General features: G+C 44.3%; 1 protein-coding gene across 4 annotated transcripts in view; it reads right to left on the bottom strand.

Moving 5' to 3' along the window:
- TCF7 (transcription factor 7) overlaps positions 1-21,633 on the bottom strand; it is a 122,302-nt gene that overhangs the window by 14,301 nt on the left and 86,368 nt on the right. For 2 of the 4 annotated variants that reach the window (XM_069091832.1, XM_069091831.1), the window contains exons 5-11: positions 20,242-20,332; positions 10,217-10,306; positions 8,830-8,943; positions 7,398-7,560; positions 6,757-6,864; positions 5,083-5,131; positions 2,885-2,980 (exon numbers count right to left, since the gene is read on the bottom strand). In XM_069091832.1, the coding sequence (XP_068947933.1) occupies positions 2,885-2,980; positions 5,083-5,131; positions 6,757-6,864; positions 7,398-7,560; positions 8,830-8,943; positions 10,217-10,306; positions 20,242-20,332 (711 nt within the window). The remainder of the gene's footprint in view (positions 1-2,884; positions 2,981-5,082; positions 5,132-6,756; positions 6,865-7,397; positions 7,561-8,829; positions 8,944-10,216; positions 10,307-20,241; positions 20,333-21,633) is intronic. The other 2 variants (XM_069091834.1, XM_069091833.1) reach the window with 2 other exon arrangements.

Below are 21,633 nucleotides of genomic sequence, written 5' to 3'. Positions count from 1 at the left end.
AATTCTGGGCTCAGATACTCAGCACCACACCCAGAAACACCTGGCCGTGTAACCTTGAGCAAGTTACTTAACCCCGATTGCTTTAAAAAAAAAAAAAAGAATATCCAAAAAAATACTTCTGCTAAAAAGATGAGCCTTTGTTTTAGAGAGAAGATTTAGGGGCATTAAAAGCACTCTGAAATTTCTTCAAAGCAGTCCAACTTGTTTTCCTCCTCTTTTTTAGTTTTAGGCCCAGTTCATCTGCAATATCTGTTAGAAGATCGATATAGTGATGATCGACTCTCCAACTGCATATTATAGGTCGGTTGACAGATATTCTTCACCCTTTTGGTTTTTCTTGGGTTACCACTGGTTTCTTCGGAGTGAAATTCTTGTATTCCAGGACTTGATACAATCAGGATAATATATGCAAACAAGAGAATCCGTGGAACCCTGCCGTATCTAGGAAAATCTCTCCTTGATCTGTACCATACACTAGTTGTATCTTCCATAACAATAGCAAACATATCTGTTTAAGCCTCCCTTCATATTAAAAATCAGAAGGCCAGGGATGGCTAGGTGGTGCAGTGAATGGAGCACCAGCCCTGGAGTCAGGAGAACCTGAATTCAAATCCAACCTCAGACACTTAACACAAAAAACTAGTCGTGTGATCTTGGGCAAGTCACTTAGCCCCAACTTCCCTCCAAAAAGCAAAAAAAAAAAAAAATCAGAGGGCCATCAAACAAAGTTATCTTTGTGGTTCATATTTCAAGGAATTTTGTATGATTTTAACATACATGAGAGACACCTTGTTAAATGAGAGCCTTTTAATAGGCATTTTGCTGTTCTAAAACAAATGGTATTTTATAGTTAACAGACAAAAAGAATGGGGATTTTGTTATCGTTTAACTTTCAGTCAGCTGTGTGACTAAAGATATGTAATCTGAGGAAAGAGTATCATCTGTGAAAGCCAGCCCTGTTCCCTTTTCATACCTTTAACAGAATGCCTTGATAAGTGTATTGGTTATTTTCATAAAGATTTCATAGCTATGGGAAAGCAGGCATTGATATTCTCCTGAGAGCCCCTTTGAAATGATATTTCTAGAATGCCATTTAAAACTGAGGGTGTTAAGCTCATCGGATTATAGTTGGTAGGATGCACTCTCTTCCTCCCTTTTTGAAAACCAGGACATAAGCCCTTCTCTGGTTCTGTGACTCATAGACTCATGTTCTATCTGCCACTTCTTTCTGTAACCTGGGATCTAATTTTCCTGAGTCTTACGATGTGAATTCATTGAAAGTAGCTAGGTGCTCTCTTGCCATCTCTTGCCTCATCTTGGGTTTCAGTCCTTGTTAACCATAGTTATCTCTCCCAGTCTGAAGATTATTCTTCCTGACAGAAATTCCAGAAACTAAGAGGTGAATAGTTTTGCCTTCTCTTAATCATCTATTATCATCATCCTATCCATTCACAAAAAGTATTATTATTCCTTCTTTGATCTTCCTCTTGTCCTCCATAATTTTAAAAATTCTTTTTTGTCCTATTTCATATTTAGCACCAGTTTTATATTGAGCTTTGACATTTAGCAACCAGTTCTTGTTGGTCAAAAATTAGGTCTAAAATATAAGGTTCCCCTTTTTATTTCTTCCTTTTGATGAAGTTTATCATGAAAGCAAATCTTAAGTTTATATCTGCTCTGTGCTTGGCAGAGAGAACTTCAATAAAAATCCAGATACTTTAAGTATATAAATAACATCACTGTTATTATATTCTGCCATCTGGCAAGGTTTTTGATCTGTTTTTATCTTTTCTATAACTTCTACATATTCTTTTGAGAACTATCCCTTCAAATCTTAGTGTTACCAGCGAAGCCAAATTTGCCTACTTCGATAAGGATCTCTGGTTAAATGTCTGTCTATCCATATTTTGTGCATTTATGTATAGACAAACCAAGGTGATAAATTTTACTGGCTGGCGAATTTTTGGATATTGTCTTCCCGTGTTGCACCTGCAACTCTTTGAAAAAATGCCTAGTAGATGTGAAAGTTGTTTTGCCCTTCCCATTCCATGTTTAGCTTAAATTCCTCTTGATTAGGTTTGCAAGATTCCAAGCAAATATAATTTTATCAGCTTAGTTAGGCCAAGAGCCATAATGCCTGTTAACTGTAGTCCTGAAATCCAAACCATGTTCTCAATTGTAATCTCTACAAGCTATTCATTTACCAAATCAGCCTTTCCCTTTAGAAGCCTCCACCTTCCTCTAGATTAAAACACTACATGTAGCCCTAATCTCTTTGTTTCTTTTCTTTTCTTTTTTTTTTTTTTAAAGCAGTTGGGGTTAAGTAACTTGCTCAAGGTTACACGGCCAGTTATTTTGTGTGGGTGTTAAGTATCTGAGGCCAGAACCGATCCCGGGTCTCCCGACCCTGGGCCGGCGCTCTTACTCATTGCCACCTGGCCACCCCTAATCTCTTTGTTTCTTACCCAGGATTTCCTAATTCCTAGCTAGCTTTCTAAATTCCTTTGGTGCTATCATGGGTTCCTACATGAATCACTGTAGGTTAGTGATGGTTCTTAAGTCTGACAAATAATAGAAGGCACACTGTGTCATGTGCCTATTCACATATAGCTTCCTTTTTATTCCTTAGCAGGGAACCACCAATTGCTTTTTGCTTCTTGCTTTGATGATGACTGGATGATGACCTCTTTCCTAGTGCCACATCACTTTTCATTGGAGAACAAGAAGCTATTTCCTCTTCTCCAACTCCTCCCTCTTTGGGAAAAACCACATGCCTATTAATTAGACCCCAAATAAGCCTTCTTCCCTTCCTCTTCTGTATTGCACTATTATACTCTCCAGTCTCCCTCCGCCTCTTTGCATCATTTTTCTTCTTTGTTTTTACCTTGTAGCCCTCCTTCTAGGCTTTCAAGGAACACTTCATTCTCCCTGGTAACCTGGAGTGTAGAGAGGCATTCCTCCAGCCCTTTCACCTTCTCCCCTAGGAGGAAGACCGACCTGAGCTTAGTGTATATTTAGCTATTACTCTTCACCAGCAGAAATAACACAAACCTGATACACACCTGAAGAGCCCTACAGAACCCGCCATACCTCCCCTACTTTTTGGAAGACAGATCTCCTGTCTGTTTTTTTTATTGTTGGCATCTTATAGCTAATTCTTGTGGCAAACTGCTTCTTTGCCCTGCCTGTCCCTTTCTTTGGGCTTCTGAGTAAGGCAGCTGTCTTTGGCAATCACCATGTTTCTGCTTATATTCCGTAGTGCAACAGGAGCTGCCATCATCCCAAGTAGTAATTATCTTAAGCAGAAAAAGAATTTTCAGCAAGGTGTTGCCTGCTTTAGATGCTACCTTTAGATTCTAGCAGCCTTTGTACTATACTCAGTTATTTTTATACATGTTTTTAATCCATTAAAATGTAATCTGTTTTCATCTATTAGAATGTAAGCTCCTTGAGGATACAGTTTCCTCTTTGTCTTTGTATTCTCAGCATTTAATGCTTCGTAGGTGATTAATAAATGCTTGTTGAATTGTTGAATTCCTTGGCAGCACTATCTAGGGAAGTAATTCTTAACCTGGGTGTGTGAACTTTAGAATATATTTAATTATTAATATTATCACCTAAATTTTAACAAAAATAACACTAAATATATAAAATGTTAAAATAACTATTTTAATATAATTTGTTTCCTTTGCTAATCCTATGTACTTAAACACATTATTTTGAGAATGGGGTCTATTTACTTCACCAGAGTGCCAAAGGAGTTCATGAGGAAAAAAATGGTTAATACTATTTGCTCCAGACAATCTCTAATGTCCCTTCCGGTTTAGAAATCCTTGGGTACTCATTCCAGTCTATGAAAACCCTCAGCCTTTCTCGTAGCTATGCGGTAGCATAAGCCCTCCTTAGTCTCGGAGCAGGGAGTCCTCACTTACTATGGTAGTAACCCTTTGTAGACCTGAAGGTCCTCATTTCCTTGCCTCATCAATCAAACTCTTTGGGTCTAGTAGTAAGCTAGAGGAGATCAGCGTTGGACGTAGGAGTCATTCTTGTGATTGTGTCCCTTCTTTGTCTATGTTGGCCAAGAGACAATCAGTGCAGGGGGAAGGATGAGTTTTTTTTTTTTTTCTTAGAGGTAGTAGGTAACATCATACAGAAAGAACAACAGGCCTTTTTTGAAGTGGTATCGCTCACATGACCAAATCCAACTATCATGAAGATCTGTAAGGGATTTGTGAGGCGATCCTTGCTTAATCAGAATGATAATCAACATAACTTTATCTCAGTACAACCATTTTGGTGCAGCTGTTCCACTAATTCTGCATGAGAATTTGGGTAAGGCCTTTCCCCTCTACGGGCCTTGGTTTTTCTTACCTGAAAAATGAAAGCATTGGACTTGATGGTGTCTCAACTAAGGTCCCTTTTAGCTTTAGCATTCTGGAACTCTGACACTGGGGATTAGTCAGTCAGATAAATAAACAGCTGGCCTATGTGGTATGATGTGAGACATGTCAGGAAGGACCTTCACTGCCCCTACATTTCTCTCTACTCCGAAATTCTATCAATTCCTTCGTTGAAGGAAATTCTCCCATCCTTTGATGGAGATGGCATTCTAAGGACTTCAGTTGTTAAGTCATTAGCTAATTTCTCTGAATAATTTGATTAGGGACTTCCCAATGTGATAGCTTCCAAAGAATAGGTTTGGATAGGGTTTTTGAGGAGGGATGGGATAGGGGAGGGGAGGACAGGGAAGGATGTTACATAAGCAGGAAGTGGATCCTGGCCATCTTATTTTGTGAGTGTAGGATCAATATGGTAGGAAGGGTAGAAGATACACTTCAACTACTTCATAATTTAACTTAAGGCCAGTCTTTCCTGTTACAATCCTATGGGCAAAATCAGTAGCAATGGTTCTGATATACATGGATCCATTTCTCCAGGCTGCCTAGCCATGGAATGATTGATCCTCAGGAAATAAAATGGATAAACAAATTGTTAATTATTCTGAGACTAGGAACTAACTGCAATCTATCTTCCACAGTACTCTGGCCTTCTTTCTTTACCACTCCTTAAGGGCATGCTCACCTGTGTTTGATTCTTGATGCTTTTCTCTTGACCTCCTCTTCTTCTTCCCCTGCGAGGGAGAGAGGACAGAATCTTAAAACTTGAATGCTAAAGATTAAGGGATTGGGGCCAGTCCTAGTGAAGTCAGGGACATTACCCATTAGCCCACATCCCTAAGTCCTTCCCAGATCTAGATACCAAAGCACTAATGATCCTAGGAAAAGATAACAGTGGCTAATGCTTTTCCTATCACTGAACCTAAGTAAAGCTCTTTGATTCAGGCTGAGTGGGGTATCCTAGGACCAGGATATGCAGCAAGTGCCAATAGTTTAAGAGACATTGTCTTTCCCTTCCTGGCCATATTTGCTTTTTTTCTATCCTTCTGTTCTCTCTCTCTTTCCATGAGTTAGACTGTTCTCCGAGAGAACAGACCTCATTTTGTTTAAAAAGCAAAGCAAACCAGAAATTTTTTTAACGTACTAAAAAACTCACAGAATGATAGGATTTTAGAATTTAGAGCTAGAAGGAACCTTTAGGATTACCCCAACCTCCTCATTTCAAAATGAGGAAATCAGTTGAGAACTAGGATTCAAACCCAGGTCTTCTGCTACAAACCAGTGTTCCTTCTTACTGTTAGAATACGAAATCTCAGGAGTCCCCAATGTAAAATGTCAGGCAGAATAGCTAAAGTGAATCTTAGTCTGAAGGCATGTGATAATTTCACTGTCCGGATCGGATGTGGAAAATTATATCCACTTCTTGGCGCCATGTTTTGGGAAGACGGCTAGAATGGCAGGAGACCAGAAGGCGACCAGTGGGGGGATGGTTTGGAGGAATGTTTACTCTGGACAAGAGAAGAAGACCTGGGGGGAGGGGTAGCATTTGAAAGGTTACGATATGAAGGGAGGATTAAATTTGTTCTGGTCGTCTCCAGAAGGCAGAATTTGGACCAATCGATAGAAGCTGCAGAGAGCTCACTATTAGAAAAACTTCCCACTGGATCTGAGAGTGGAATGGACTGCCTTGGGAGGCGTGAGTTCTCCATTTCTGGAGGCCTCGTAGACAGGATTCTTGTTTGAGTATGGATGATTAGATTAAATGACCTGTAAATTCTTCATTTATGTCTCTTGAGATTCTAACATTTCTGTGCTTTATCCTCAGGCTTCAGGTTAAAGCTTTGCTATTGATACTGTGCTATACTTACGGTGGACACTTCTCTTTTTCCTCTTTATTCCATGTTACTCACCTGTGCCTCTTAAAGAAGGCTACGGGGAAGGAAGGGGCTTTGTCTAACTAGCCTTTTCTAAATGACCTTCCCAGATTAATGTGTCGTTATACACTCACCTCCCATCTGACCATCATCTTCTCCTGCCTTTCCAACTACCAGGCACCTATTATGTGTTGTAAATGTAATCTCTGGGCTAGCCTGCGCTTCTTTTCTGTGTGTTTCAGACTGTAATTCTGTTATCCCTAGTCTCTCCCCCTTTTCTTCGTTCCCTCATCCACTATTGGATGTTGGGTGAGAAGAGAGGTCATGCTTCCTTCTCCCCACCAGTACTTCATCAAAGGAGAAGGCATGGGAAAGGATGGGATGAGAGCAGTTGACCGATCACGCCTTGTTCAAAAATAGGAAGAACTCGGGTGTACTCTACATAGGCATATCTACCACGAGGTCTCCTGCAGTCCAACACTCACATAATTGTCTCGGGCTGACCAACCAGGATAGAGCTGCATGTGGAGTTGCCGTTCCTTCCGGGCCAATTCGTAATACTTGGCCTGCTCCTCTCGAGACAGTGCATGCCACTGAAACGGAACATGGATGTTAACACAGTGATTACCAGGCCCGGCCAAACTCACCCTGAAGACCTGACCTTCCTGAGCCCATCCCCTTTTATATTTTCCTGTTCCTCCATAGTCTTCCCATCACCTCATCTGTCCTTACGGTAGATGGGAGAGAAGAGAGGTTGTCCACCACTTGTGAACCTCTGGATGGGGGAGATCCCTGTCCCCCAGGATCACCACTGTTTGCTTAGCCAATGAGACAATGAGTGAGAAAGAGGGATGGAGACAGATGATGGGAATAAGAGGAAAAAGGAACAAAGGCAGACAGATATAGAATAAAGAAAGACAGACTACAACAGATGCAGAATTTTTAAAAAACAGATGGAGATAGAAAGGAGGGACAGTAAGGAAGAGATGGAACAAGTCTGGGGGTGGGGGTAGCTAGAAATAGAGTGTACATTCTAAAGGATCTCCCCCCCCCCTTTACATCTTGCATCTCCTTTCCCATTAGGTTCCTAGACCCCTCCTGACTCAAGGGCTGGCCTGGTTCTTACCCTCCTCCCTAGGATCTGGTTAATGGCTGCGCTCTCTTTGAGTGTGCATTCTGCGATGACCTTGGCCCTCATCTCCTTCATGTACAGCATGAATGCATTCAAGGGCTTTTTAATGGTTGGCTTCTTAGCTTCTTTCTCCTGCTTGGCTTCTGATGGAGGTTTCCTGGCAGAGGCCGGAGAGGGATTTTTTTTTTCGTGGGGGTGGGTGGATAGGAAGAATTGAATAAAGACATCATGAAGGAGGATAAAGAGCATCCTGGCATTTAAACTAACCCTCCCCCACCCCCATACACAGCCTGCTCTGCCAAACTGCAGTAAACAACCCCTTAGGAGCCGAAAGACCTGCCTCCAGACCTAGCTCTGGATTTTAGTTTCTTCACTATGAAATGAGAATTATTATTCCTACTCCTTTTGGGGAATATTACAAGGACAAATAGCAAAATATCTATGGAGGGCTCTAAATTGAAAGTAAATCTATTATTGCTGCTGTGCCTCATGCTGTATGGTTGATGTTGAAGATTGGCATACCATTAGGGCTTTTAGAAATCAGATCCAATTGAAAACTCATGAGGAGGGCAGTGGCTGTTATTTACAGGAATACTGTTTGGGAGGTGAATCGTCATCCCCAAATTTATTGTTTGCATAAAATTTCCTGGGTTAGGGCTGTATAAATTAAGAAGTGATATGCATGTAGTAGTAAAGATGTGAACATGCCACTCCAGCGCAGAGAAGGGCAGCATCTGGCCTGAAATGACAGAGCAACTCAGGGCTATGACTCATCCTTAGAGCTGGATGGAAATCACTGAAGATTCAGCTGGAGGTGAAGTGTGGTATAACAGCTATCATGCCACATCCCTGATCTGTTTTCTTTCTGGACTCAAACCTTGACTTGAGGACTGGCCTGGCTCTCTCATCTTCTTCCCTTAGACCTGGTTGCATACCCATGGAACCCTGAGATGTGATACACCAGACATATTAACTAGATTCCAGGTGGTTTATCTTGATCCCTGGATAAGAGATCCCTAAGGGAAACTGAGGTGCTGTAAAGTCAGGGAATACTCCTAAGACCCCCATTTAAGGACTCATGCTGGAAGCACCTTGGACCTATATTTCAGTCTCAGCATGGCTAGTCATCCTCATTGTAAAAGGAGAAAGGGGGGCTCAGAAAGGAAAAAGATAGTGCCAAAGCCAGGTGTAATTGTGATACATTCTATAGGGCCTATAAGGTTTACAATGTGCTTTCATCAAAATCACTTTCTTTGGTGTAAATAGTAATATTCCTGTTTATGGGTGAGAAAATGGATTCAGAGACAAAGAATCTACCAATTTACATAGCAAGGAAATGGCAAGATCTGGGATTTGAAGCCAGGTCTTCCAGTTCTGAATTGAGGATAATACCCCCTCCCCCAATCTCAGCTCCCACCTCACTTACAGGCCCCGGTCGTAGTGCTGTAGCTCCTGCTTTCCTGAGTGGGGCACAATGGCTGGGTGGGGGATGCCAGTGGTGTGCATACCTGAGCCCAGCATCAGAGACGGATGGGTGAACCTGGGGAAGGAGCAGAGAGAGAGGGAGATATTACTGACTGTGCTGGGACTGCCAGCCCAGGGTACTCACTGGGTTTATTGAATCAGGAGGCACAAGGAAGAAAGGCCAGGGAGAAGAGCCATGAGTGAGGCATATGCATATTCCCAAACAACACTGAGCACAGACTCATCACTCCCCCCTTCCCCCCCCAAAGAAACCCACACAAGCACAAATGAAGAAACCAATGCTCATAAAGTTAAACGACTTGCTTAAAATTAGTACCAGTGGTGATTGGCAGAGCCGGCGTTTGAACAGTGTTCCCAGACTATAGATCCAGCAACTCACTAATGGAGCCTCTCCACCCAGCTCTTATTTATGTGGTGCCTTAAGGTAAACAAAATACTTTCCTCACCACAGACCTGAGAGGCAGATAGTGCGGGTGGTATTTTTTCCATTTTACAGACTCAGATTAAGTGACTCAGTTGCTGTTACACAGCATTTTGGGCGATTAAAGCTTCAATTCCACTTCCTTTGTTCCTCCCCCAAAGTTACACTGCACCATGGTGTTTGGGGGCTTTGGGGACCAGTATTGGGATGCTTGTAGCCATGGTGGCAGAGAAGGCCCGATTCCCCTGGGAAGGAAGGCAGCAGTTTTCCTGCCACTGCTTCAGGTCATCCTGCCAGGCTTCCCCCACAAGACATAGTAAGTTCTCCCTTCTATCTAGAGCAGAAGCAGGAGCTAAGCAGGTACACAGCAGAGCTGACACGGCACAAAGATGCGTGCCACGAACAGAGGCTGGCACACACACACACTGGAGGCAGATGTTTGGACTTTTCCAGGCCCCTTCGCAGGAGATGGAGCATAGTCTGCCTGTTCAGACACTATAATTTGACAGTGAAGCCCATGGCATATGGGGCCGAGTTCTTCCTGGGGGCCATCCCCTTCTGCCTGTGTCTGCCCTGAGAGAGGTGCAGAGGCTCCGAGACATGTCCATGTCCAGTATGTGGCCTTGGGAGAGACTGGGCTCTGTGGGCTGAGTTAAACTAGTTTCCCCTGGTGAGGGGTGGGGGGTGGGGAAGAGAATACTCATCAGTTAGGTAGATGGATGGAAAGGCTAGACAGACATAACACTGCAAGCTAAAGTCTGCTTCTGAGGCAGATAGACAAATGGACAGACAGGGCAAGGCCCTTTCCACTGCCTATGTGCTAGCATTGGCAGGACACCACATAAAGAAAGCTGAAGGTTCCTGGCGGAGCCACCCTGAACACACGGAACCAATGGCCCATACTCACCTAGGGTAAGGTGCCCCCGGGGAGACTGCAGTCGAAAAGTGCTGTCTATATCCACAGGAAGGGGGGAGGGGATAGAGAGGTGGGCTCGCCCTGTGGTCAGGGAAGAGAGAGAGTTCAGCAGCTGCTCTGGCTCTGCTGAGGGTGGGCAGAACAATGGAGGGCTAGACCTCAAAGAAAGCTGGGAAAACATTCCGCATCATAGAATATCAGGGCTAGATGGAAAGTCAGAGGTTCTCTAGGACAACTTCCCTAACACAGGAATTCCCTCCTACGGAATCTCTTAGGAAAATGCCAATCTGGAGGAGAATTGAATAGGAGTGGACACTGGTCCTTCTTTCATGGAATTTACGGTCTGGCGTTAAAGAGGAGAAAGAGGGTCTTTGAGCTTTGGTATTCATTCAAGTAGGTGCTTCCTGTGTGCTGAGCACTACGCTAGGTGTTGGGGGGGGGGGGTTTGACTTCAGATAAGACAGTCCCTGCCCCAGTGTAGGAGGATAAGACATATATGGATAATGGAGAGTACATGTAATATGTGCAAAAAGTATTATGTAGGATCTGTGCGGTCGCAGGATTTAGAACTGAACATGGAACATCAAGGAAGGCTTTTGACATCTGATTCGGGCTTTAAAGGATTCAACGAAGGGGAAGGGAAGAAATTGTAGGTATAGGTAAATATGGGCAAAGACATAGAGGTGGGAGAACATAGTATCCTTAGGGACAGAGAATATATAGTATGATTTGGAGCATAAAGTTGGGGTGAATGGGAGTTGTAAGATAGCTTAAGAAAGTAAGATGATGAGGCAGCTATGTGGCACAGTGAATACCCCGGTCTTGGAGTCAGGAGGACCTGAGTTCAAATCCAGCCTCAGACACTTACTTAACACTAGCCGTGTGACCTTGGGCAAGTCACTTAACCCCAATTGCCCTGCCTTCCCCCCTCCAAAAAGCAAAAACAAAAGCAAAATAAAGATGGCACTACGCCACATATGATCTTGAATGCGAGGCAAAAATTGGATGCTGTTTGATAGTCAGTATTTTCTCATCTGGTGAGTAACATAACCAAACCTTTGCAAATGGAAGACTAGCCTAGCAGTGATGTGAAGGATGAGGGGGAAGGTGGGGAAAGGATGGAGAGAGAAGAAACAAGAGAACCTAGACAACTGGTAAAACACACACACACCTGATGGCAGTGGGAGGAGAGAAGAGGACACAGAATAGATGATGGCGGACTTGGAATTGACAGGATGGGTAACCTAATACACATGAGAGCTAAGAAAGAAAGAAATCCTCCAGGCTCTGAATATAAGATAAGCGATGTGTGCCACTGACAAACGAAGGGGAAGCACATACTGGTATGATGCTAATAGTAGAGAACTCTCCCCTTCAGAAGGCGCCCCCATGTCGCTACAATCCCATCGTCCCATTGTTGGATAGCACAGTGGTTGGACCCGCCAGTGCAGAAGAGGGGGGATGTGGGATGACAGCAGACCTTTTTTTTATATGTTGGTTTTGTTGCAGTTTTTAAAAAACTTTCTCTTTTGTATTCTTATCAGGGATGGCTCTCCAGGAGGGGGAAGGAAAAGATACATTTGGAAATATCATTTGCAAATATGGTTATATAAAAACAAAATTTATTTTAAATAAAATATTAAAAAAATTTTTTTTTTAAATAAAGACCTGCTTGTAGACTGGGAGAGGGGCTAATATAGTCAGTCAGCTGGCATTTATTAGGCACCTTTATGTCAGACACTGACAAAGAAAGGCAAAAATAACCAGTCACTGTTCTCAAGGAGCTGACAGTCTAAGTAAGGGGAGATGATGCAAAAAAAAAAAAAAAAGTACAAATTCTATATACAGAATAAACTGGGAGTAATCTCAGAGGGAAAGCACTGAGATTGAGGGGGATTGTAGATGCAAGCCCTGGAGCCCAAGATAAGGTATTTTCCTTGCTTCACCACAAGAGGACAGCAAAGGCCAAAATTGACAGCCGAAAACTCAATTTCTACAAGTTGGAGACTTTTCTTTGTCTTCCCTGAGTAACAAATGCTGTTAGAGAATAGGAGTCATCCAGTCCAGCCCCCTTGAGGTCCAGAGATAAGGAGGGAGCAGAGCCGGGACTGCCACCGACGGGGCCAGGTTTCCAAGAACAGCTTTTCCCATTGCCTGTGCCTGGGAAGGACCCACTTCCCTCCTTTCTGCCCCCCAGAGCTCTCAGTGCCAGCTCCTGGGGAGAGGTGCAGGGAGGCCCCTGAACAGTGGGGAATCACTCTTTGTTATGCTCTGAACACCTGGAAAAAAGCACTCTCAACATCAAATGATCTTGCCCAAAATACCTCTGCCACAATGCCTGAAAGGCCACCGAGACTCACATTGGGCATCAGGATGCCTCTTCCCAGACTGCTTCGTTCAAATTTGCACCCCCAGTTCCCCCAGTTAGTCTCCATCTCTGTCTACTTTTCCCAGAAATGATTTTTCCTTCCTGACAGAAGAAGCTGTTGCAGGGAAGAGAAGAAAGAAGTTGGGATATAAGATTATGGGATTTAAAAATCTATTAGGGATCTTATGGAATAGATTATTTAACCCACCTGCTTTTTATAGAGGGGTAAATTTATACCTTGAGAGAAGTGACTTTCTCAAGGTCACATATGCTAAAGTTGTAACAGGTCCTGACTTCAAATCCAGCTCTTTTCACTTATACTTAGAGGCAGAGTGAAGGAGGGTAAAAGGAAAAAGGAGAGTTGGGTCACGCAGAAGCTAATCTTCTCAGCCCTGGAGTGGAACTGCTTACACTGATACCAGTACAGGGTTGCAAAGAGAGTAAGATACTTTTTGGAAACTCTTGTGCCTAAAGACAGAATTTTACAATGGACGCAGAACACCTAACTTTGTGGCCATGGGCTAAAACTTAACCTCTTTGGGCCTTTGTTTCCACCTTTGTAAAACAAAGGGGTTGGACTAGATGTCTCTAGATCTTATAAGTAAGTATCCAAGATGGGATTCTTTTATGCCCATGTGGGATGGGAGGCAGCACTCACAAAGGTTCTCAAGCATTAGATTTTTCTTCCTACACTGTTCCAGGCCCAGCTTTCCCTGGCCACACTGTCTCACTCTTCCCCCTCTCCCCACTTTTTCCATCTGACTCTTTCTCCTCAACCCCACTTGATGGAGCATCTACCTCTCCCTTGGAAGAGCATCCTAGGAAATCAGTGAGAGGAAGAACTGACTGTATTCTCCGGCGTCTACAAGCAGCCCTGGATGCAGCCTCTGGAGAAGCTGCCCATCGTTATGAGTTTGGGGCGGGGGGCGTGGTAAATAAGCCACATCCTGTGTATTTCCGGATGGAACCCAAGGAACTTGCTCTTCTGACCCAGATTTTGATGTGTATTATAATAGCAGGTCCCTCTATGAAGTGGAAGGTTAGGACCTGAAATCGAGGGGGATCCTGTAAAGTTTGGGAAAGGCATGCCCCCAACTATGGGAGGAAAAAGGGAAATGAATAAGATCTTACAAGAGCGCCTCCCTGGGACATTCTTAGGTCCGTTGACTGAGAACACACGGATTCAGAGGATCACAGATTTAGAGAGGCCATCTAATCTAACCCCCCACATTTGACAGATAAAGAAACTGAAGGTCAGAGGAAACTTGAAACTCAAGCAAAGGGATTTACCTAAGGTCACATAGGCAAAGTTAGCAAAGATTCAAATCCAGGTTTTCCAATTCTAAATGCTTTACACCACAGATTCCTATCTTGGCTTTTCCTCTGTGGTGCCAGATCCAGGAAATGGATTTGGGGATTTCGACCTCAAGTTTGCCAGCTGATAAGTTTGCCCTCAATTGGAAACCTCTGAGAAGTCTATAGGGAGGGGACAGTTCTATCTCTGATCCTTATCTTGGAATGGGACCTAGTCCAGTCTGAGAGATCTGTGGGAAGTATTAGAGCTGAGCAGGGGAGGGCAGTGCTTACTGGCTCAGGTAGTAGCAGCTATCTCTTTGGGAACTCCTGAATGCTCTCAGGGCATTCCTCCAAGGATACCCCCCCTCAAGCTCTGAGTTCTTGACCCACCTTTACAACTGAAAAATAGAAAGTCACAACCAATTCCCAGAAAAGTCACCAAGCAGTGGGAAAGAATTGGAGTCTGATCCAAACCAAACTCGACCAAGTCCCTGCCCAGCAAACCAAGGTAATTCTTCCTCAGCAAGACAGGAATCTGGAGATACAGGAACGGGTTATGTTGTCTTAAGGAGACAAGGGCAGCATCCTCCATCCTGAGGGCCCTTTTCAGGGTACAAGGAGACAGCACAGAATGACTTGCCCCCCAAACTGGGGGCAAATTCGATAGGCAAGAAATCAACTCAGATAAACCCTGTTCCATCTGGATCTTGGATTTCTAGATTCCCAATCTGGGGGCAGTGAGAGACAAAGAAGTCTATTTCAGGCCAAACCCTGCTCCTGAGTACATCTAGACCAGGGGAAAAGAGATGGACTAAACCCCAAACCCTGCCCTCAGGGAGCTCAACCTGAGGATGGAACAGAACCAAGTTTCTTTTGGGAATTTTACAGTCAGTGGAGGGGAGAGATCTAGGCCTACAGGTTCACACTTGTGAAATATGAGATTAGATTAGATGGGTCTAAGGTTCTCCCCAACTCTGTCATTGCATGATTGTCATTGTCTGACTCTGTCTTAAACACAGTAACAGTTGCTGGGTGGAGTGAATGAATGAATGAATGAACCAACTAATGAATGAACCAGTTTACAGAGGATAAGATCTCTTGAGACTAAAGTTTTCTCTGTGGGACTCAAGGGGACACTGGGGAGCAGAGGAAAAAACCAAAGGTCAGTCCCCGTCCTGTCTATCCAGAATCACTAAGGAGTAAAAACGCAGGAACAATTCGGGGTTTCTGCAAAGATTGTTTTCCTGGATGGGACCTGGGTGAGGTATTAAAGGCTTTCCTTCTGTTAGATCATTTGAGGGAGAAGGAAAGAGTTGTGTGGGACTATCCTTCACTAACTCTAGGATCCCAATACAAGCTGAGAGAGAACTTTGAGAAGGAGGACAAGGCCCAGGTCAGGCTGAGCGATCACCTCTGCATATTCTTTGGGAGGGAAGAAGCACTTTTCTCTGATTAAGAAAGTACAAGGCACTCTTTTCTCCTCATTCCTTCTGAAGTCTGAAGAGGAAGAGTTGTGAGAGAATTAGCAAACGGGATCCTAGTTACTAGAATGATAGGCAGTTGTGAGCACATTTTATAAACTTCAAAGCATTATTGAAATGCATATGATTCTGAAAAATGATGAAACCTTAGAAAGTGATACTGTGGTCTCTAGGTTAACCAAATAGGCCGACTTCTTGGACTAAGGTGCCCATCCTTCACTAACCCTTTTCTTGGCCATTTACTGTGTGAGGTTGGACAAGTCTCTGTATCCGAACCCTGGGCTAGCAAGTTGGACCAGAAAATAAAAACTGCCTTCAAACTCTAAATTGATGGTACCTACACTTCCATTTATGTTGGTATCACTCCCATTTTAGAGATTCAGATATAGAGGTTAGAGGAAGTTAGACTTAACGAAGGTCCAGTAAGTGTTGAAGAAGGGACTTAAATCCTGGTCTTCTGACCAGCACCATTTTCACCACACCACTATGGCTCTCCATGGTAACGTTGGAAGGCCACATGAACTTAGAAGCCAGAAGCAGGGCTTGCTTCTTTTCTACCTTCTGTTTTGTCCCCTTCTCTGGACACTTGCACTTCTGTCCCCTTAGGAATTCCCACTGGGACCCTCTGGAGAACTAGATTTGTGATTTCCAGTTTGCCTAAGGAGCTCGTGTACAGAGTGAGCCTTTTTAAATGGCCATAGAACATACATTTTGGACATGGCCAATGAGGTGATTTGCTTTGCATTGTTCTAAAGCTTGGTTTCCTCCTTTCTTTCCTTCCTTCCTTCCTTTTTCTGTTTTGATTGGCATGGGTGTGGAGAAATAAGAGGGAGAGAAAATAAATGCTTGTTTATTGAAAATAATAATAAATTTCTAAAATGAATATGAGCTTCTAGCAAGGAGAGGTTATTTCATTCTTTGTATCTGTATCTCCAGAGCTTAATGTTTATTGATTAGAAAAAAAAAACAAACCCATAGCATTCACAGTCACTCTCCAACCAGAGAACTCTAAGATTCAGGAAAATTCTTGGCCTGGCCACGTTGGGTTCTAGTGGGAGAGGAAGGTAAGCTAGGGCAGAGACAGTTGTGGTTTCCTGGGAAATATCTGGCTGTAGCCTGCCTTTCCCCCTTCTCACCCTAGCTCCAAATCTTTTTATGCCCCCAGAAAACTGCCCAAAACGGAATAGAATAAAACCAGGTTCGCTTCCCACAAGGAGTTATTTCCAGAAATGACTGAGATGTAAAAACAAAATACATTAATACAACTTTCAAAGGACTTCTACATAATATCCTTCTGGTTGGGGTGACAACCCTTAGGGGGAAAAGTCTCCTAAGAGGGTGAGAGCCATTTTCCTCCCCCAGAACCTTAGAAATGTCAAAGAGCTTCCTTTCCCAGGCTGAGTTAGGATGCACTGGGCAGGGAGGAGAGGGAGCCATAGGGTCACCATGTGTGGGGGTAATAGTCATTTAAGGAAGCAGCCAGAGTCCTCTGTTGGGGATATGGAGAGGTCAAGGATCCCTGGGTAGTTAGTACTTAGCCTTCCTGCAGGTCAGTACAAAGATGTATTTACAACCTGTCAGAACAATCTGGCTCATCACAGTACTTACGGACAATGGCTACATTCCACCCCACCCCCACCCCCCATCCCCTACTCCCACCCCAAACCATTAGCCTTTTGAAGCTCCACATTCCTGTTCACACTGGATGAGAAAGTCCTTGGCAGGAGTTAATCTCTTGGTGACATTCCTCACTCCTAAGGCCTGGGTCTGGCTCTCAGATCCATTCATAGCTTTCCCAGCCCAGAAGGTTTTCTCACCCTCACAGGATCAAAGGACTAGGAAAGGGGAAATCTAATAAGGCTCCTCCCTGGGCCTGCCTGATCTATCACTTTCAGGGCTGGTAGGCAGGAGGAAGAGGGAGTAGAGGCCTGGACCTTGAAGCTCTAGCTCCTTCTGTTGAGCCACCTCTACTGTCACACTCCACAGATCACAGCTCCAAGCTTGGTCCATCCCTCAGGAACAAAGGGAGCCTGGAGCCAGCTGTCCCTCCTGCTCTGTTGCTTGAGTGCTGGCCGGGCTGGGGCTGACCAGGGTGTGGTAATGGTGACCCTGCCCAGCACAGCAGCCTGTCTGGGTCAGGACCATGACGCAATAACACTTTTCAAGGGGTAGCTGTGCCAGCTGGGCTGTGGGCCACACTGTAAACAGAGCTTCTAGGAAGGCCTGAGGCCTGGAAATGGGGGAATGTGCTTTAGACCCTGGATGTATCTTCCATGCCAGCCCTGTCAGTGAGAGGAAGCCTGGGGGGGAGCTTTAGAGAAAGAAGGATTGGGGTTTGGAGTGCTTTGGCAAGGGCTGGCCATTCTGCAGGGATGTGGGCTGGGAGGAGACCAGGCTCTCACACAAGTTATGGGATTGAGCTTGCTGAAGGACGCTGGTCTGAGCACCAGACTTAGGTGAATGTATGCATGGGTGCCAGGGATTGAGAGCTGGAAGGAACTTGCCCAAGGTAACACAGCTAAGAGGGTTAGTGGAGGATGGCTAGGGCAGCTCAAGAAGGGGTGTGTTCGCCTCTGGTTGGCTTAGTGACCATGGGCTCCCATTCCAAGGATCTAGAGTTACTCAGGTCTTTTCCCTTTAAGGAAACCAGAGGAACTTGGGGACTTGTGATAGTAAAGACACTACCCACTGTCTGACCTGCCTCTCAGCCTCCTCTCTCAACTCTCCAACTCAGGCTAATTATGTAATTAAGAATTCATACAGGGTTAAGGGCAGGGTTCTACAAGGGCCTGTTCTCTCCTTTGTCCTCTGGCTGCAAGTTCTGGCCCCCTTTATCCCCTGGCCCATTTATTTCCTAGGGTGAGTTCCCATACCACCTCCTCCAGGAAGTCTTTATCCCAAACAAATCAGGTTAACTTCTCACATGCCAGTCCTTTATGACCCAGAGAAATTCGATCAGAGGACAAGAAACGGGGCATAATCAGCATGAGGATCCCTTTCATATAGTAAGTATATATGTATTCAGAAAATGTTTGACTGATTAACATCAATCACTGTCAGTATGTTATGTTCTTCCTTTTTTCTGACCAGAATCTTCTACTTTAGGATACATTATAGAATCAGAGATTAGGAGCTAGGGATCTTGAGGTTTTTGGTCCAATGCCCTTGATTTTATAGATGAAAAAACAGGCCCAGAGAGGTCAAATGAGTTTCAAGGTCACAGAGCCCAAATAAGTGCCTAACGTAAGATTTGAACCCAGGTTCTTCTTGACTATAAGTCTGACACCCAATCCATTATGCCATGCTGCCTCTTTCTTTTCAGGTCATTTCCCCCAATATCCTTATAAAGGAAGGAAGGATGAACGAATAGAAATAAGCATTCATTTAGAACCTACTATGTGCCAGGCCCTGTACTAAGCACTTTGCAAATATTTTCTCAATTTGAAGTGTTATTATGATCCCCTTTTTACAGTTGAGGAAACCGAAGCAAACAGTGGTCAGATACCTTGTCCAGCTAGTATGTATTTAAGGCCACATTTGAATTCAGGTCTTCCTGACTCCAGGTCTGGCCCTCTAGCTGCCTCAGGGTTCTGTAGCCAATCACCTGTGCTGACATAAGGACTCTCCTGAAATACTCCCATCTCCCCCCACCCCCATGCTTCTTCTTTGGACATCCTCCTAGCTCCTGCTTCCTTCACCCTGAGATGAATCCGAACCAATTCCATCATACTCTCTAAAGACTGGACATGTCAGAGTCCTTCCACCTTCTAGGTTCACTCTAACGGAGGTCTTCTCCTCTGGCTTCTATACCCCTTTCAGCTTCTCCCTTTCCCCCAGATACTAGAGCTTCTCAGGACCCAAGAAATGGGAGGGTATATCTGCTCCAAGTTCACCTGCTTTGGACACCTCCGTCCCAGTGACTCCATGGTGCACACAGTTCATACCTCCTTATGTATTTATTTCTTCATATGTTTATGTTCTTTCTCTCATATTAAGCTCTCAGCTACCCTAGGATCATCAAAATCCGAGACTGTTTCCTAATTTCTTTAATTTTTTTTCCTCCACAGGGTCAAGGATAAGTTTTTCTCCATGCACAAAGAGTATGATACTCTGTTTCTGAGGGACTGGCCACCCTAAAGCCAATTAATCCATCCCTGGCCATTGGCTGTGGCAACCCAAAGCTCACTTTCTGACAAACTCAACCCCAGGACCTCTTCCCTGCTCCAGAGTAAATCAATCTTTTCTCCTTTGTAGTAGGTTATAGAAATTAGCCCACCTTGCCTTGATTTCCCAAAGGCTCTGGGTTCACCATGGCTAGGGAGTGGTGACTTAGTGGAAAGAGGAAAAGACATTTTTCTAGAGATTGAGAGAGCAGGATAGTGACAGGCCAGCCCCACCTACTTCAGGGGTTAAACAAAACTCTCAGCTGTACCAGATGAAACAGGCTCAAGGATGGGGGAGCTAAAGGGTTTTTTTTTTTTTTCATTTTTCATCAGCACCATAGGCAGAACTAGATGCTTTGTGAGTCCCATGAGTGACATGTGACTTCTGGAGTTCCCTTACAGATGAAGACACCCTTATAATTTTAAATACTGTTTCCCCCAAAACTGGTACTGGGTAATTTTCTTTACTGGATCCTGGGATTGAGTGAAACAAAAGTTACTTTTCTTGATAAAAGGAGAAAACTAAAGGACCCCTAGGGAAACTGAGGTTCTCTTGGAGCGGAAGCAGCTTGGTGGCTCCTGCTGCCTGTACTGTGGCTGAATGAGCCAGGATTTTGGCTCTCTGACCCAATCTTCAGCTGGCGGGGTGTTAGGCCAGAGAGGGCATATTTTGGTTGTTTAGAAACAGCAACACTCCTTGACACTCACCAGCCCATGGTATGGGAGATCTGTCCAACACCACCTGGAGATAAAGAGTAGAAACTGGAGATGTCAGTGGTCTGTAGTGGGCGGTGAACACCTGGATGGAGAAGCAAGATGAATTAGAGAAAAAGGCAGCGGAGGGGCTGAAGAAGACTAGATGAATGGAGGATTCTCATACACACCAGATCTATAATGTGGCCTAGATGGAGGTTCTGTGCCCTAGGGAAGGAGACCCAGACTAGAAAGGAGGAGAACTGGGTTCTCATCCTGGGCTTCCCTTGAGAAAGTCCCTTCACTCCTTTGGGTCTCAGCATCATGGGTAAGATGAGGGTAATAATTCCTGCCCTGCCTCCTTTAAAGGGCTGCTACAGGACTGAATAAGTAATGAATGTCGAAGCAGTTCTGCGCCCCCAGTGGAGGCTGGTTATCAGTTAGGAACTTGCTGTTTTTAGCAGAACCTTGGCCAAGTCCCTTCCCTTCTTTGCACCCCAGTTTCCCTGTCTGCACAATGAGAAGGTTATATTAGAGGGTCCCTGGGATCCCTTCCAGGTTTGACATTCTGTGATTCTAAAGCACTTAAAAAGAAGTTTTAAAGGGTTGTACATGTTGGGAGTTATCTACATGATCAAAGTTTATTGGTAATAGAACATTTTCAGAACTGGAGCTCTCCTATCCCCCAAAATGCATAATTTGTCAATTTAATCCCAAGTTAGATGAGAAGATGATTGGGACCATGTGTCAGTGTGAGCCACAGGGGGTGATTCCTATTAGAACTACCCCTGAAGAAGTAGCCATTTGGTACCTAGATCCTAATGCTTTAGGTGGAAACAGGGGAATGGTTTGGGGAGGAGAGGATCCAGTTTATACTCAGAGGGAAGCAGTAGTTGGGGGAGGTGTGGGTGGGATTTTTGACACCAGAGACTTTGTAAGAGGTCCTAGAAGTGAGGGGATTCAGCCCCCAAAATCTCATCACAGACAAAATGTGAATAGTAAAGACTAAAGTTGAGGAATTTAGAATTCTCTCCAGCCTACCCCTGAGTTTCCTTCCCCTTCCTCTGCTTCAATAAACCCCAACAACAAGGCCTGTGACTTTCTCAGACTTCCTCTCTGGAAGCACATGGAATCCTCCCTCCTCCACCACCTCCACCCCCATATTGGCTACTCTGAACACACGAATATCCTGAAAACAGATAAATCAGGAATAGCTGCTATATCAATCATCATGGCCAGTAACCAGGAGCCTTAAAAGGATGACCAAATGTAAAGATAACAAGAGTGGCTATGACAGTGATTGATGTGGCAGAGTGTCAGAGAGATGAGAAAGGCACCTGGTGTGGACCTGCCTGGAGAGTAGCCAGAACTCCCTGAAATTGAAAGTCAGTGGGATTTGGGGGCTAC

This window comes from Petaurus breviceps, unplaced genomic scaffold (assembly GCF_028583685.1).
Source record: "Petaurus breviceps papuanus isolate PSGF00001 unplaced genomic scaffold, PetGlider_PUasm1.0 189, whole genome shotgun sequence".
Lineage (NCBI taxonomy): Eukaryota > Metazoa > Chordata > Mammalia > Diprotodontia > Petauridae > Petaurus > Petaurus breviceps.
This window is presented reverse-complemented; position numbering and strand designations above follow the sequence as displayed.